This window comes from Echeneis naucrates, chromosome 14, assembly GCF_900963305.1.
Source record: "Echeneis naucrates chromosome 14, fEcheNa1.1, whole genome shotgun sequence".
NCBI lineage: Eukaryota > Metazoa > Chordata > Actinopteri > Carangiformes > Echeneidae > Echeneis > Echeneis naucrates.
Genome location: NC_042524.1, coordinates 22,087,710 through 22,103,031, shown reverse-complemented (window position 1 = coordinate 22,103,031; position 15,322 = coordinate 22,087,710). Strand labels below are relative to the sequence as shown.

Here is a 15,322-nt window from a genome sequence, read left to right as displayed (position 1 = left end):
CCAAAACAATGGAGGGGAAGCAGGTGTGTTAGTTTAAGGGGCTTTGCTATTGTCATTGTACTATAATAGGACATTGCGCCTACTAAAGTTGAATAATAATAATTTAACACTTACTGGTAGCTTTTATCAGAGTAAAGATATTTCTGATGAATGTGTTTGGTTTTTTTTCCCCCACCAAGGGTAGAAAAATGTTGAGTCTAGTGCATGGGTGTGCAGGTCAGAGCATATGCTTAATAAAGACAGTAAACAGCATATTATATGTTTCATAAAAGATACTTTTAGCACACCTCGTATAATGAGAGTTGATTAATAATTATCTAGATAAGTGATTTCTAGGCAGATATCTTGCTCGGACTTTACCTGGAAATTTCGTCATATTAGTTAACACCTTCTTTCTGGACGTGGACCAATTGGATGTGGCCAGAAATCCATTTCCGACGCCACTCATTTGACGTGGACCAATCACGGAGAAGTGCGTGGAGCGAGATGGGCGGGTGCTGGACTGGACTGGAAGGTCATCATTTGCTTTACACCAATTGTAAAGATAGATGGAGGTAGTTACCGGAAGTAGATGGCTCTTCCTTTCAGAAAAAATAGCTCATCTAATTCTAGAAGAAAATTAAATACTATATTCTTTTAATAATGGCTTCTCTGTATTTGAAAAATGATTGGATTCCATCTTAGGCAGCACCCGTGTGTATGGGTTTGGATCGTAACTGTCCATGACAAGAGTGTGTCCAATTTCGCGATTTTGTTCTAAAACGATAACCGGACATATTATGTCTGTTTACAGTTAGCTTGACAGCAGTTTTTTTTCTCTCAGTAGCGCCTTGAGTGGATCCAATGAGGTGACGCCGCGTTCTGGGCCCGACAGCTGAGAGAAAGCCGGCTTTAAGGGAACTAAAAAATTACGAAGCGTGATAACAAAGAGGCCCGAGACCAGTCCACACCACAGAAAGTGCCGTCAGGCTGTCGGAAAGTTCAATTTACGCGTTGGTTTGTGGTACCTGACGAAAGGTAAGTTCGTGTCTTAGCACAGTGTCAGTCACGCTTTCTTATTGATGGTTGTGTGACAGTGAGCTAGCTAACTGACGGTGTCAAACTTAAGTCAGTGTCTTTTCTCTCCGTGCAGCAGTGCTAGCTTTTTATTTTGACAGGTCCACATGTGGTACACATCGCGCAGCTGTCTTAAACGGTTATCAAAAGACGGTGTAACGGTGATCGCTTGTTGTGTATAACTTAGCGACTCAAGAACACATCTGCATCTTATCATGTAACCAGTCGATCCAATTGATTTTCAGAAGCTGTAGGACTCAAGCTGTTTGAATTAGGATGCTTTAATTCGTCCATCCATTTTGCATCCAGGCGTCACTGCCTCTTTGGGGCTAGACGATTCCTTGCAGATTGTCTGCCCTTCTCTTCCTTAACGTCAAACACTGTTGTTGTCTTTGAAGTAGTCTGATCGAAACACTGACTTCACTTTGAATTTCCGCTTCGTTCAAAATAGGCAAACATTTCATTTGAGAGCACAATGAGTTCTTGTAGACGTTAACGCTTCAGCAACATTCAATCTTGACGGTGGTGTTAATGCCACGTGTTTTGATATGTGCTCACCTATGTGGGTGGGATCAGGTGCACTTGATGTTTGGCTTATCACTGGACAAGACCATGGCAAAATCGGACCATGACATTCCGACCTCCTTTAACTTAAGGACAGTGAGGGAGCGAATACACTGAATATTAATTTATGTGAAGAGTGAAAATTGTGCGACCGATTCATTTTACGCTTGTGGTAAGGAAAATCGACTTTAGATTTAGAAGCAAAAGAAACAGGTTTGACTTCTGAAGCGAGAGGCCGTGTACTTCCCTTTGTTGTACTTGCTACAGCGAGTGAAAAGACTACTGGATGAATAGCCGCAGTTCCGTGAATGGACTGAAGTTAAAGCATTTGTTTTTAAAAAAAAAAAAGTATCTGATGTTTGCTATAGTATGATGAAGGACCTGTAAAATACATGTTTGTTTATTTATTCATTGAAAAGGTTTCTTCTCTTATATGGATAAATATGGATAAGGTAAAGGTTAATAAACCTTTATTCAGCTAATTACATTATTTTCCATTATATTTGATTTGTTCACCTTTCTAGCTCACCCTGGAGGGGAGGATGGTGCTGGCAGCTGCTCTTTTCTGCGTTGCTCTGGCAATGTTGCCTTCCCACACAGGTAAAGTAATCCATTTTCTGAAACAGATACATAACTAGCATGAAACACTGGTGAATACATCCAGCTAGTATTGATCAGTGTTTGAAGAAAAATCAGCTGCCTCACTGTTGACCCTTTAGTGTCTGTTGCCTCTTCTCATCGTCAGCTACACGTTTTTGTGTTTACAGTGACTGTAGCTGTCATGTCTATTGACCTGGGTAGTGAGTGGATGAAAATGGCAATAGTGAAACCTGGTGTGCCAATGGAGATTGTTCTCAACAAGTAAGCATTTTTATTTTTTACAGTACATTAATATAAAAGGAAGTGTGAAGAAAAAGAAACATAATACAAATAGTGTTCATCTGTTGTCTTATTTTCAGGGAGTCAAGGAGGAAAACACCTACAGTTGTGTGTCTCAAAGAGAATGAAAGACTTTTTGGAGACAGTGCACTTGGAATGGTATTACTAATCCTAACTCCTTTCAAATTGATTTAGTTGCTTTTAATAGAAAATCTAATTAATATGTTCTCAGCCAGTGTAGAGTTCAGATGATCAAATCACCTCAAAATAAATTAGGTCTTTTCTATGTAAGCTCTAACTGGTCTCATATTCTGTTAATTTCAGTCTGTGAAGAACCCTAAAACTGTTTTTAGGCACCTCCAAAGCATCCTCGGAAAAAAGTACAAGAACCCCCAGGTGGCACTCTACCAGAAACAATTTCCTGAGCACCAGCTACAGGAGGACCCAGTGAGAGGCACAGTCTACTTTAAAAACTCAGGGTTAGTCTCCACCTGTCTTCTATTGCACATTCCAATTTCTCATTGCATGGTAAATCCACACATAGGTGTTTTGGTACATTCATTTCTAATATTGAGTCTGTATGTGATTTACCTGAAATCAGAATCACAGGGCTGCTGTGTGACACTAGCATGCTTCTTTTTTCCAGAGAGTTGCAGTTTACACCTGAGGAACTCCTTGGAATGATGCTCAACTACTCTCGTGGACTGGCTCAGGACTTTGCAGGTCAGTTGGCTCAAGCAAAAAGTTTCATCATTGTGAGGCATTTTGAACGAGTGTCAAATAAGTTGATTTTATTTATTTATTTATTTTTTCATCATTATCGCTTCAACTCCCAGAACAATCAATCAAAGATGCAGTAATCACCGTCCCAGCCTTTTTCAACCAGGCTGAGCGGAGGGCGGTCCTGCTGGCAGCACAGATGGCAGGTCTAAAGGTCCTTCAGCTCATCAATGACAACACAGCTGTGGCCTTGAACTATGGGGTCTTCAGGAGGAAAGATATCGATAACACAGCCAAGGTACATGTTGGTTAAGGTATCAATCAGTCTGAATATATTTAGATCACATTAGCTGATCCCAACTAACAATAGGAATCAGCAGCCTCATACAGTATATTCCCAAAGCATGAATTACATTTTCCCCTGTATGAGTAATGAAGGCCAGCTGCTGAGAAAGATTGTTGAGCTTTTGGTTCTTAAATGAAGCAAAATTTACATTTTTAGTAGGAAGCAGTGGACCTGCAGCTCAGACAAAGCAGTGAAGTCGCAAAGTGTAGAGAGAAATTATTATTATTATTATTATTTTTTTTTTTTTTTTTAATTTTTTTTTTTTTTTTGACAAATTTGTCAACGAAAACAAAACCACAGATTTATGGTAGCTTTTAGCTTTATCCTGAAATGTACCTTAATTTACAAAGAGCTAGAAGCTTGTTCTTACTGTGCACAGCTTCATGTTTAACTGTGAAAGATGACAAAGTGAAGTTTATGCAAACTTGCTAAATGCCTGATCTTGCTGACTTTCAGAATATCATGTTTTATGACATGGGCTCGGGAAGCACCACTGCCACCATCGTCACTTATCAGACAGTCAAAACCAAGGAGTCTGGCATACAACCCCAGTTACAGATCCGAGGTGTTGGGTGAGTCCACTGATGCTTGAAGGGTTTGTTCTGTGGAGGTGTTGAGAAAGAGCAGCTCTCATTCATATTTCAAACCATTCAAAAATTTCACTAGAAAACATTTTACATCAGAATGTTCTTAAAACAATGCCATGCTAGTGGAATTGTCACTGACGAGGTCCCTAGCATCTTAGCAGCGCAACCAGTGAAAGCTGACATGAGTGAGGAAGGGTGCTGTTCTGCCTTTATGCTGACAGTGGGGGTGTTCACAGAGCCACAACAATGTCGGTGTAAAAGGGAGAGCTTTCATTTCAGTTTTGTTTTGTTCAGTGTAAACAAGCAAAAGTAACCTAACCAACTGTCTTAACGTTATATTGGATTAAATCAATTCCAGTTCAGTTGCTGAATGTAAGTGAAGACAGTTAGTGAATTATTCCAAAAGGTAACCCCTTTGTTCAATCATAATTTTTTGTTGTTCAATCTATCTGATTAACAATCATATTGTAATGTATTTCATGATGTTTAATGTACTCATCTGACACTGGAAACAACAAACATCTAAAAGGAAAAGTTGAAGCTTAAAAAATGGAGACTGCATAAGCTGTCTGTTTTACCATTATAGCTATAATATGGCATAAATGCAGGATTCTGTGGGTGTGATAATGCACAAAAAATAGTAATAATTAAATTAAAAAAAATTATTCTCAAAATAATTGGGCAGGCCAGACATTGGCTGCGGGCCAGATTTGGCCTGTGGGCCAACTAATGCCCACCACTGGTTTAGGAGATATTACTATCTTAAGGCCTCGATGTGAAGGGAGCAGTTGACCATTAACAATGGTCAATTTACAGCCATTATCTCAGTGGTCCTGGATCATGGATTATAATTAAAGGTAAGGCAAGGTTATTTATATAGCGCATTTCATACACAAAGGCAATTCAATGTGCTTTGCATACATACAGAGAACATACAGTGCAAAGCAAGAATAGAATATAATCAGAATATGCAGCTGTTTGGATAAGTTAAGAGACGTACAGTACAGGTTTCATGTATAAGTGTTTTTTTTTTTAACCTGAATTTAAAAAGTATGGACAATTGGTGCTGATTTACCCTCCATGGCAGTGAATCTCAGGATTAAGTAAACATTGAATAATTTGTAATGTTTGTAACTTGCGCTATATGGTCAGCTCAATACTTTTGTCCCACAAAAAAGTCTGTTTGTGCTGAAGTGTCTTTGAATAAAAGTTGCTGCATGCTTCTTGCTGTTGATTTTAAGGTGATAATGGTGAAGTGAATACCTGAATGACGTTTTCAAATGCACTTTCCTTCCTGAGGAAAGCTTCCTCAACCTGCATGGGTTAGGGTTAGGGCTCTGTGTGTTGAGATGAGTTTCTTTTTTTTTCTGGCTCTAGATTTGACCGTGGGTTGGGAGGCTTTGAGATGGACCTGCGACTTCGAGACCACCTGGCCAAACTTTTCAATGAGCAAAAGAAGAGCAAGAAAGATGTGAGGGAGAACCACCGGGCTATGGCCAAACTCCTCAAAGAGGCTCAGAGGCTCAAGACAGTCCTTAGTGCAAATGTAGACTTCATGGCTCAAGTGAGTGTAGCATTCAGGCCATCCTTCTGATGATGCATTTGTGGTGTATGTCAGAACCATCCTGCAGCTTTGTGGTTTATTTCATTATACAAAACACAGTTCTTTCAACATCTTTAGACGGATTTTTAGATCTTATATTCTCAGAAATGTTTAACTTTCTAACATCCCAAGTTGGAGTATTAACAGTGGAAAAAAAATTTTCTTGCAGGTGGAGGGTTTGATGGATGACATTGACTTCAAAGCCAAAGTGACAAGGACAGAGTTTGAAGAGCTGTGTGCAGATCTTTTCAAGAGAGTTCCTGGCCCAGTGGAGGATGCCTTGTCTGCTGCAGAGATGAAGCTGGTGGGTATCATCTGATCAGGTGCAATTTTGTCATCCCACAAGATGGAGTAATGAATGAAAGTTTAATAATGCCATCAGGCAGATTTGGTTGCTCCTCACTGCAAATGCAGGAGCTAGATCAGAAAAGAGGACAGTGTCATATTTACCAAAGTTACACATAAACACATGATATGCTGTTTTCAAGTCCATCCTTTATTGATGTTTTGACCTTTAACTGTCTTGTAGCACATTGTACTATTACAAAAAATTATTTTCTTTAGGTTAACAGACATCAGTCCTGCTACTGTGAATCTTAGTTTTTATCTTTCCCCCAACAGGAAGAAATTGAGCAGGTGATTTTAGTTGGTGGCTCCACCCGTGTCCGCAAAGTTCAGGATGTGCTTCTCAGAGCTGTGGGCAAGTAAGTGATAATCGGAGATGCAGCTTTCAGTTGAGTAGAAATTAAGAATGCGAAATTGAAATGTTATTTTGTTGCTGATAAAAATTTAATTGTATTTCTGAAGATGTGCACTGGCAACACCTGCTATGGTAATGTTGTGTCTTGTTTTCTCCTTGCAGAGAGGAACTGGGGAAAAATATCAATGCGGATGAGGCAGCAGCCATGGGCGCCGTGTACCAGGCAGCTGGCCTCAGCAAGGCCTTCAAGGTCAAACCGTTCTTAGTCAGAGACGCAGCAGTCTTCCCCATTCAGGTCAGTGCAGGTCATCAGACGGTTATGTATACTGTTGGGAATGAACCTCAATGACATTACTTTTGGAAATTGTTCAAAGTTTGTTTTGTTTTGAGTTTTTTTTTTTTTTTTTTTTTTTTCCTCTCTCTTCCAAATGAGATGTAAAAATAAATACTGAACCAGCAGCTGTGTTAACACAAACCACATGCAACTCCACCAGGTGGAGTTCAACCGAGAGACGGAGGAGGAGGGGGTCAAAACTGTGAAATACAATAAGCGTATCCTCTTCCAGAGAATGGCACCCTATCCCCAGCGCAAGGTCATCACCTTCAACCGCTACAACAACGATTTTGCTTTTGACATCAACTATGGGGACCTTAGCTTCCTAAGTCAGAGCGACCTCAGGTTTGAAAGTTGCCTGCAGTACTTTACTCATTATGGAGCTTTTTGTGTTTTTCAGCAGAAAATTTGGGTCAGTTTGGCTGTGGTAATGACATTTCTATAAAAAAAAATGGCATAAGAAACCAAACACATTATTTACATACATTCCTGTTGGTGTATTGCAGCATGTTTGGCTCTGTGAACCTGACCACAGTCAAACTGTCTGGAGTGGGCAGCAGCTTTCAAAGACATGTGGATGCAGAGTCAAAGGGCATCAAAGCCCATTTCAACATGGATGAAAGTGGAGTACTACTGCTGGATCGGGTTAGTTCCACTTCACTTGTTCAGCATCCACATTATTCAACCTGGTATAAATGACATTGTGTATGGATAGAGGGTTAATCTCCTCTTTTTGGGCCATGTGGATAAGGTCCCCCATGATGCACACTTTAGATGTCAGTAGGTATAGAATAGCAAATGTCTGAACATGTATGCATTAAACAATAACCTGAAAAACCTCTGCTGGACACAGTTAACAGGAATCGTTTTTATTTTGAAAATAAAATACTTGCAAAATAATCACTGAATCAAATAAATACCTCATTGTTGTCATCTTCACTTACAGGTGGAGTCGGTCTTTGAAACCATAGTGGAGGAGAAAGAGGAGGAATCAACACTGACCAGTAAGTGTAACCTGAGACCTAGACAAATCAGCATCAGGGAGACATCAGTTCACAAGTCTCATCAATCTTCTTGCCTCACTAAAACATTACATCATTACACAACTGACCCAACACTTTCCTCTTTTTCAGAGTTGGGAAACACAATTTCCACCTTGTTTGGAGGAGGATCCCCAGAACCTGCCCAAAATATAACTGAGCCTGTTCAGGTAAGTGTATCTGTATATACAAAACAGCATAGTAAACATTATGGCTGCTCTGCTCCGTCATGGCATTGATTGTGTTTGGCCTAAAATCATTGTTGCCAGTGGTGTGCACAGACATTTTGTGTGGAACTGCCAACTGCCTTATTATAGCATTGTGAGATGATTTATTTTTTTTATTTATTTTATTACTGGCAGCACATGCTGAAAGTAATTGAGTATTTATTTATATCGATATTTCAGTAATAGAAAATACTTTACCTTTCAATTGGGCTATAGCACTGATCACTTACTTTTGTTTTATTTCTCTGGAATAAACACACATGGAGATGTTTTTAGCAAGTTAGGCAGCTACAACAAAAGATCAGTGTTTTGGTTGCAAAATAAGAAAAATATGTTTGTTCCTGTCAGAATAAAAGAAGTGTACAAAGTGTCATTTTGAAGTGAGGAGAGAGAGTGCAGCACTACCACTCTCTAAAGCAGCATCCTCTTCAATGCCATGTCTTGAAAGCTTCTGATGACCTCACTATGATTTATCTCGATGTCTTTCTCTATGGCAAGCAGGAGAAGGTCAGAGAGCATTGTTCTCCACACAGACTTTTTAGTTTGTTTTTGATAAAGGTGCTCCCCTAGGCTGCCTACTGTAGCTCCCTTTCCTTTTCCTTTCTTATCCTCTCCTTTCTAGGCATTATGCAGTAATTAGTAAATAAAAAGAGACGAACAGTATGAATAAGACTGCTTGGTTACATTACAACAAGGCACAAGGCTACTTTTTCTAATTGGGAATTGCCCATTTGTCATTTAAATAAAATTACTCCAAGTGTTAATTACGTAGCCTAATGTAAACCTACACAAAACTAAATATTCAGCTCAAGTATACTGATAGATTCACAGGTTGTACCAATGACAAACTCCACCAATATTAGTGGTGGTCATCACATCATATCCATTATTGATTTGGGCTAGCGTCTAGCTTCTTAAGCAGGTGAGCAGTCGGCTAATTTATGCTCAGCTGTGTGGTGCCGTATGAGACGGGCTACTTCACCAAAGAGACAAATACAAGTTGCAGCTTGACCCCCTAAAATGAGGTTTAAGTTGCAAACAATACACTCGACTCGTTTCACTTATGTGTTACCTGGATGGTGGGGCAGGAGGTGTGTGTGGGCTACTGCTGCCGCTCTGCGCCTTCATTATCGCTTTGTAGTCGTTGAGTATTTATCAATGATTTTCTCAGCATGGGCTACGTACACTATTAAAAAAAAAAAAAAAAAAAACTTTCAAAAGGGCACTTGCTTGGTTCAAAGGGCAACACCACCTAGTGTCTACCTGTGCACGCCACTGATTGTTTCTGTTGTTTTTGGGTGTGATTTGTCCAGGATGAGGAGGAAGTGCCTCCAGAGTCAGGAAAAGAAGAGAAAGATGAGGACCAGAAGGAAGAGGGTCTCAAGGAGAAGCCAAATGATTCTGAGAAAAGTCTAGGTGAAGAAAAAAGCCAGGAGAAGAAGGAAGAAGCTGGCAGCAAGACTAATGCGAAAGTAAGATTTGTCATACATCTCTCTGAGAAACAGTAACAGAAGCTCATGTAGGCTGTCTGCAGGTTGTTTCTAAATCTAAATATGAGTGAGACAAGTCTCCACAGACTTGGTATTGAAAGAAATCGTGTCCCTGCTTCTGAAGGAGGAGAAGGGTGGAGAGAAATCTGGACCAACAGAGGCAGAAAAAGAGGTGGAGAAGACAGTCAAACCTCAGAAAAAGACCAAGATTTCTGAGGACATCACAGTAGAACTTATTGTCAACGACATCTCAGATCCCACTACTGATGATATCACTTCCTCTCAAAAGAAGTAAAGCAGTGATTTTTCATGTTTTGCTTTTTTTATTTTGTCTTTTTTCTTTCTCTTCAGTTATTTTGGCAAAAATGTATCTTTGTGTATTCTCAGGTTGCAGGATTTGACAGACAGAGACCTGGCCAAACAGGAGAGGGAGAAGACACTTAACAGTCTGGAAGCTTTTATCTTTGAGACGCAGGTGAGCAGTAGAAGCTTTCTGAGGTGCTCCTTTTGTAAGACAACATCATTGCTGGATATCAAATCATGAATATGTAGGTGCAACCAGTTAAAGAGCAAAGAGAAGGTAAAACAGTGATATGGCACCAAGTAATCAGTGTCTGCTCTCAAAAACACACAATCTTGTACCTTTCAATAATTTTTCTCCAGGACAAGCTGTACCAGGACGATTACCAGCTGGTGGTGTCAGAGGAGGAGAAAGAGCAGATCTCTGCAAAGCTGTCAGAGGCATCGGAGTGGATGGATGAAGATGGGTACACAGCCACTACCAAGCAGCTGAGAGAGAGGCTATCCCAGCTGAAGAGCCTCTGCAAGGATATGTTTTTCAGGGTAGAGGAGCGACGTAAATGGCCAGACCGTCTGGCTGCACTGGACAGCATGCTCAATACATCCAGCTTCTTTCTGAGGTGGGTGTGATGAAGCAGGAGGTGGGGAGGACTGGTGGGTCAGCTCTTTGTGTTAGATTATGTTCATATTATGCTATAAGACATTGTGTTGAACATGTTTCACATTGGATGCTGTGGCCTGAGCCACTGCATTAATTCAAGTTGTTCTTGCTCTATCTTTAAAACTGCAGGCAGATTAAGGAGATGTCATTATGGTTTTGTTTTACAGGAGTGCCAAACTGATTCCTGAGGATGACCAGATCTTTACTGAGGTTGAGCTGAATATGTTGGAAAAGGTTATCAATGAAACAACGGTAAAGAGAAGCACTGAGGCAATCACATTAAAAATTATCCTTGCATCATCTTGCACCTCAGTAACTTATAGAAAATAAAAATGAAAACACAAGCAGCTCTTCCTGTGACAGATCCTGACATTCAGTTTCTTGTTAAGATCAAAAATGTTAGCTGTTCAGCACCTGCCTTTAGACTAGAAGAGTCCAAATCCGGTCCTGGAGGGCCACTGTCCTGCATGTTTTGATGTTTCCTGGTCCAACACACCTGATTCAAATGATCAGCTCATCATTGAGCTCTGCTGAAGTCTGATCAGGAGTCACTCATAGCAATAACTGATTTTGGTACGTCAAATATCTGTCTGTTCCAGACGTGGAAGAATGAGACCATGGCAGAGCAGGAGAAACGCTCTCCCAAAGAGCGACCAATCCTTCTGTCCAAAGATATCGAGGCCAAGCTGGCTCTGCTCGACCGAGAGGTCAACTACTTGCTCAACAAGGCCAAGTTTGCCAAGCCAAAAGCTAAACCCAAAACCAATAACAGCACTAGTTCAGATAAAAGCAGCAAGACCAAGAGCACCGATGAGGAGACAGTCATCCCTCCCACAGAGGAGAGCACAGACGCAAAGACTGGTAGGTCAAAGAGCACTACACACCTGCCTTTGCTCTTTACTCAATGAGAACAGATTCAGTTTAAAATAATATCACATTTCATTCAAATAAAGAAAAACCAGAAGAGGCGCAGCCAGGTGGCACCGTGCCCCCCGAGGAGGCTGTACTCAGAGACTCATCCAGCCAAACACATCCCACAGAAGAAACAGCAACCACAGGTTGGTCTACCACACCTGAAAAGCCTCCTGAAAAGTTCAGTGGGTGGACAAAATAATTGATGTGGCCTAAGTAAAAGACTAACTCCTTATTGTCTCCTATGTACACATGTCCTTGTACTACTAGTGTCATGAGAACATAATATATTCCCTCGCCCTTTGGCTTCATCATAAGTCTTAACCTTCAAACTGGGATTTAACCTGTTTAATCCCTAATTTTTCCCTGCAAAGTTAATGCATGTATTTCACTCCTTAGACCTCCCTAACATATAGGCATAGGGCAGTCAGCATTAACGCATTGATTGCAATCAGTTAAAAGGCTGTGGTTAACTTTTTTTTTTTTTTTTTTTTAAATTGCGTTCATCGAGTTGTACTATTTATTCGCTATTTCCCCAAGTTAACAATGATTTGAATTATTGTTTTCAACCCCTTTTCAGAAGCAATTCTTCATTATAATTAGCTTGTTTTACATGTCTGCCTCAATCAGAAAAGCATTTGTTTTACATTGACGGTCTTTGCCTTTTTAAGTGCCACACAACTCACTGTGTTGTTAAATTGGTAAATGTGGGAAATGTTTGGGATATAACTCTGCAAATGTACAGGAAGATTTTCTGTGCTAATGAAGGAGGTGATGTTACCACATAGATTCACTCCATCTCTGTCCTCACTTTCAGGACCAGCGGAGATGGCCCAAACTGAAAACCGCATAGAGGATGAATTATAACAACTGGAACTGGGGGAAAATCACTCTTATTTATTGACAGTGTAAACATATTCAAGTTCCTTCATGCTCTGTTTTTTTTTTTTTTTTTGTTCTTGTTGTACCCCATTTATTTAACTGCTGGAAAAGGATTGTACACCACACCTCCTGTCCCTTCCCTCTGTCTCCTGCACCATCATCTTCTCCATCTCTCAAGGACAAAGAACCAGTTTAATACAAATGAAGCAATGGGCTGTGATAGACACATGGTCCAGACAAGATAACCCTCTTGCTTCCCACAAATGATTGACCTTGATGCAGAAGTAGGTGTACTCTGTGCATGGCCAAATTCAGAAAACTATAGACAAGGGTGAGTGCTGCCATACTCGTTGTTCATGAACTCTTGATTTCCAGCTTTGTCCTCTGCCCTGTATCATCACACTGTGTGCTGTTGGGTTGGTGAGACGTTAGTATTTGCCCAACCACCTGCCCCCACTACCCCTTTTTAATGGTGTTTTACAGGAATGGAGTTTGGACACTCAAGTTCTCTGGAAGAATAGTTTTGTTTGGTTTTTTTTGTTTGTTTTTTTTTTTTTTCCCTTCTTTCTCCTAAACCTGGAAATGAACTATGCTTATGCATCTGTTTTTAGGCTGTTAGTAGAAAGGGGGAGGAAAATATCATACAGGTTATTTCTAACTGTATCTTAAGTGATGTTGGTTTGAATGGAAACATTCTTTAATCTGGTGAATCTGTAAATGTGGCCATTGATGTGGCAATGTGATGCGAAAATGGAAGTCGTGCTTTAATTTCTGTCACAGCAGAATCTTCTAAAAGAGATTCAGCTGATATATTCATGAGCAGAACAGCTGTTGCATCCCAAATAAACGTACCAGCTGATTGCCATTGAAGGTCTGTGACCTTCAAAGGTGTGTCACAAACATTTCCATGTTGTAGTTGTCTCCCATGAAGGACTTTGGACTGCAATAGCATTGAGTTTTATTTATCTAATTAGGGTTTGAACAGAGTCGTGATTTCCTCAGAACAGACAGACAGCTTGGGTCCATCATGTAGCCATTAGTGTAGGCGATTAGCTGCTCAATATCCCCTGTCAGACTGAGGAATGGATAGAAACATTTGCCTAATAGGGAACATTTCAAACGTTTCCATATGTGCTGACCATCAGTCGTCTACTCCAGCTGTACAAACCACAAAGACTCATGAATTTGTTTTTTTTTTTGGTTTTTTTGTGTGTGTTGTTTGTTTTTTTTTTTCCCCCCTACTAATGCCAATATGATAATGGACAAGTGCTTGGATGTGACACAAAATGACTTCAAAATCTTGAGCTGCTAGACATAAAGGAGGTGGCGTGTTTCTGTCATTACCTTAGCACATCCTGTGGCGCAGATCCTCACTTGGCTGTTGCTCCATTTTCATACCAGGAGGGATTGTGGGCTCTGGGTTAGAAGTGTGGCTGAGATTTGTGCTTCTGTGTTTGCAGCTTTCTGGATTATTTGAAGATGGAAGTGAAAAAGGCAGAGTCAGGAATGGAACATGCAAATAATGTTTCTAAACTGTTAATAAAGATTTTGTTTTGTTTTTAATTTGTCATTTTGTTGGTATGCTAAAACAATTCACACATCCAAACTGCCAAGCACCCTTGTGTAAGATGAGCAAAAATGCAGTTGGCAGATATTCAGAAATTGCTGCTGTTTTTACCTTTGAACTTATGTGTTTCTACTTCAGTTTCCCAGCTGTACACTGTTGGGGAAAAAAAGGGTACAGCTGAGATGCATTTATGTTCTCCAAGGTACAAATGTTGGTGCTTTACCCGCTAAGGTTCCTAGATGGTCTATACGATACTTACATGTACCTTTTCTTAGTTGAAAGGGTTAGGATTCCAAAAAGTTCCAAAATGATCAAAGGTCCATTTCTGTACCACTTTTTCAACAAATAAGGGTACAATACCAATGTCATTCTGCTATTAGAAATTCAGTTTTTGCATTTCAGTTTTTCACTCATACTGGGTTCAAAGGTGGAAAAAGTCTGAGTGCATCCTAAATAGCACAGCAGTAAAATTAGTGATGAAGTATAGAAACTACTGGAAGTCAACTACAATTAACGTACCAGTTTTTTTCAGGAGGCACTATTCTCAGTGCTGCTGTAATATGAGCAGTAACTTACATTTAACAGTTTTGTATGAAGGCCAAAACCAATAGGGAACAGTAGTATAGGCAGCAAAAGGCTTGTTTTTCAAAATTTTCTGGTTGGTAACACTGATGAACAACAAAGCTCAATGAAGAAATGCATTAACAAATGAAAGTGGGATCTGAATGACCACCGATCCTGTGACTTCGATACAGCCAGCGTTTGAGAGCGCATTGAGCAGACCACGCATGTGCAGCTGCTGCTTCTCTCACCTGTCACCACTTGGCATGCAAATCTGAAGATGGATCTTTCCAAGGCGGAGCTCCTTCTTTAACTGGAGTAGTCTGGAATAAGTTTGACAGAGGAAGAGGCTCAGAGATTCAGAGGTAAGTGAAGTTGAACTGGAAAGTAAAATAAATTGTGCTTAACATGTTATTTGAAACCTTTTCGAGGTCACGCAATATGGCTAAATGGCTAGCTGGCACTTACGGGCTTAGCTAAATGAAGTCAGCCATTTGTCTTATATATTAAAATATAACAGGATAATGCATGAAAAATTTGTGAAAAGTACAATTTCTCTTGATTTTTTTTTTTATCCACAAAATGTGTGTTATTGGCTGGAATGAAATAGTGTAACTTAGTTGATAGCTGGCTAAAAAATGCTTTGTCACTGCCAAGATAACTGTAACATCGATGCGGTGTCTTAAATGGCCATAAGGTACAATTCTGTACCTCTGAAGCCCCTGCAACTTTCACGGAGTGTCCCCTTGTGACTGTCTGGTCAGCAGCAGTTTTGTTCAAGTGCAGTTAACTGTTCCATCGTTTTGGACAAAACATGATCATTTTATGATTAATTTCTCTTTCAACCATGACTGCCATTATGTAACTGCTCTTTTAAAGTGATCATGATAGAC

General features: G+C 40.1%; 1 protein-coding gene across 1 annotated transcript; it reads left to right on the top strand.

The window, feature by feature from the left end:
- The first annotated feature begins 836 nt into the window (after window positions 1-836).
- LOC115054622 (hypoxia up-regulated protein 1-like) lies at window positions 837-13,829 on the top strand. Its single transcript, XM_029519911.1, has 24 exons — window positions 837-1,017; window positions 2,145-2,220; window positions 2,388-2,481; window positions 2,580-2,658; window positions 2,824-2,978; window positions 3,146-3,222; window positions 3,336-3,517; window positions 4,022-4,137; window positions 5,530-5,716; window positions 5,925-6,059; window positions 6,377-6,459; window positions 6,618-6,750; window positions 6,950-7,134; window positions 7,296-7,434; window positions 7,736-7,793; window positions 7,923-7,999; window positions 9,370-9,528; window positions 9,671-9,837; window positions 9,934-10,021; window positions 10,210-10,466; window positions 10,675-10,759; window positions 11,107-11,368; window positions 11,461-11,565; window positions 12,237-13,829. The coding sequence occupies exons 2-24, from the start codon at window positions 2,163-2,165 to the stop codon at window positions 12,284-12,286; spliced, it is 2,931 nt and encodes a 976-aa protein (XP_029375771.1). The 5' UTR covers window positions 837-1,017; window positions 2,145-2,162; the 3' UTR covers window positions 12,287-13,829.
- The last annotated feature ends 1,493 nt before the right edge of the window (window positions 13,830-15,322 follow it).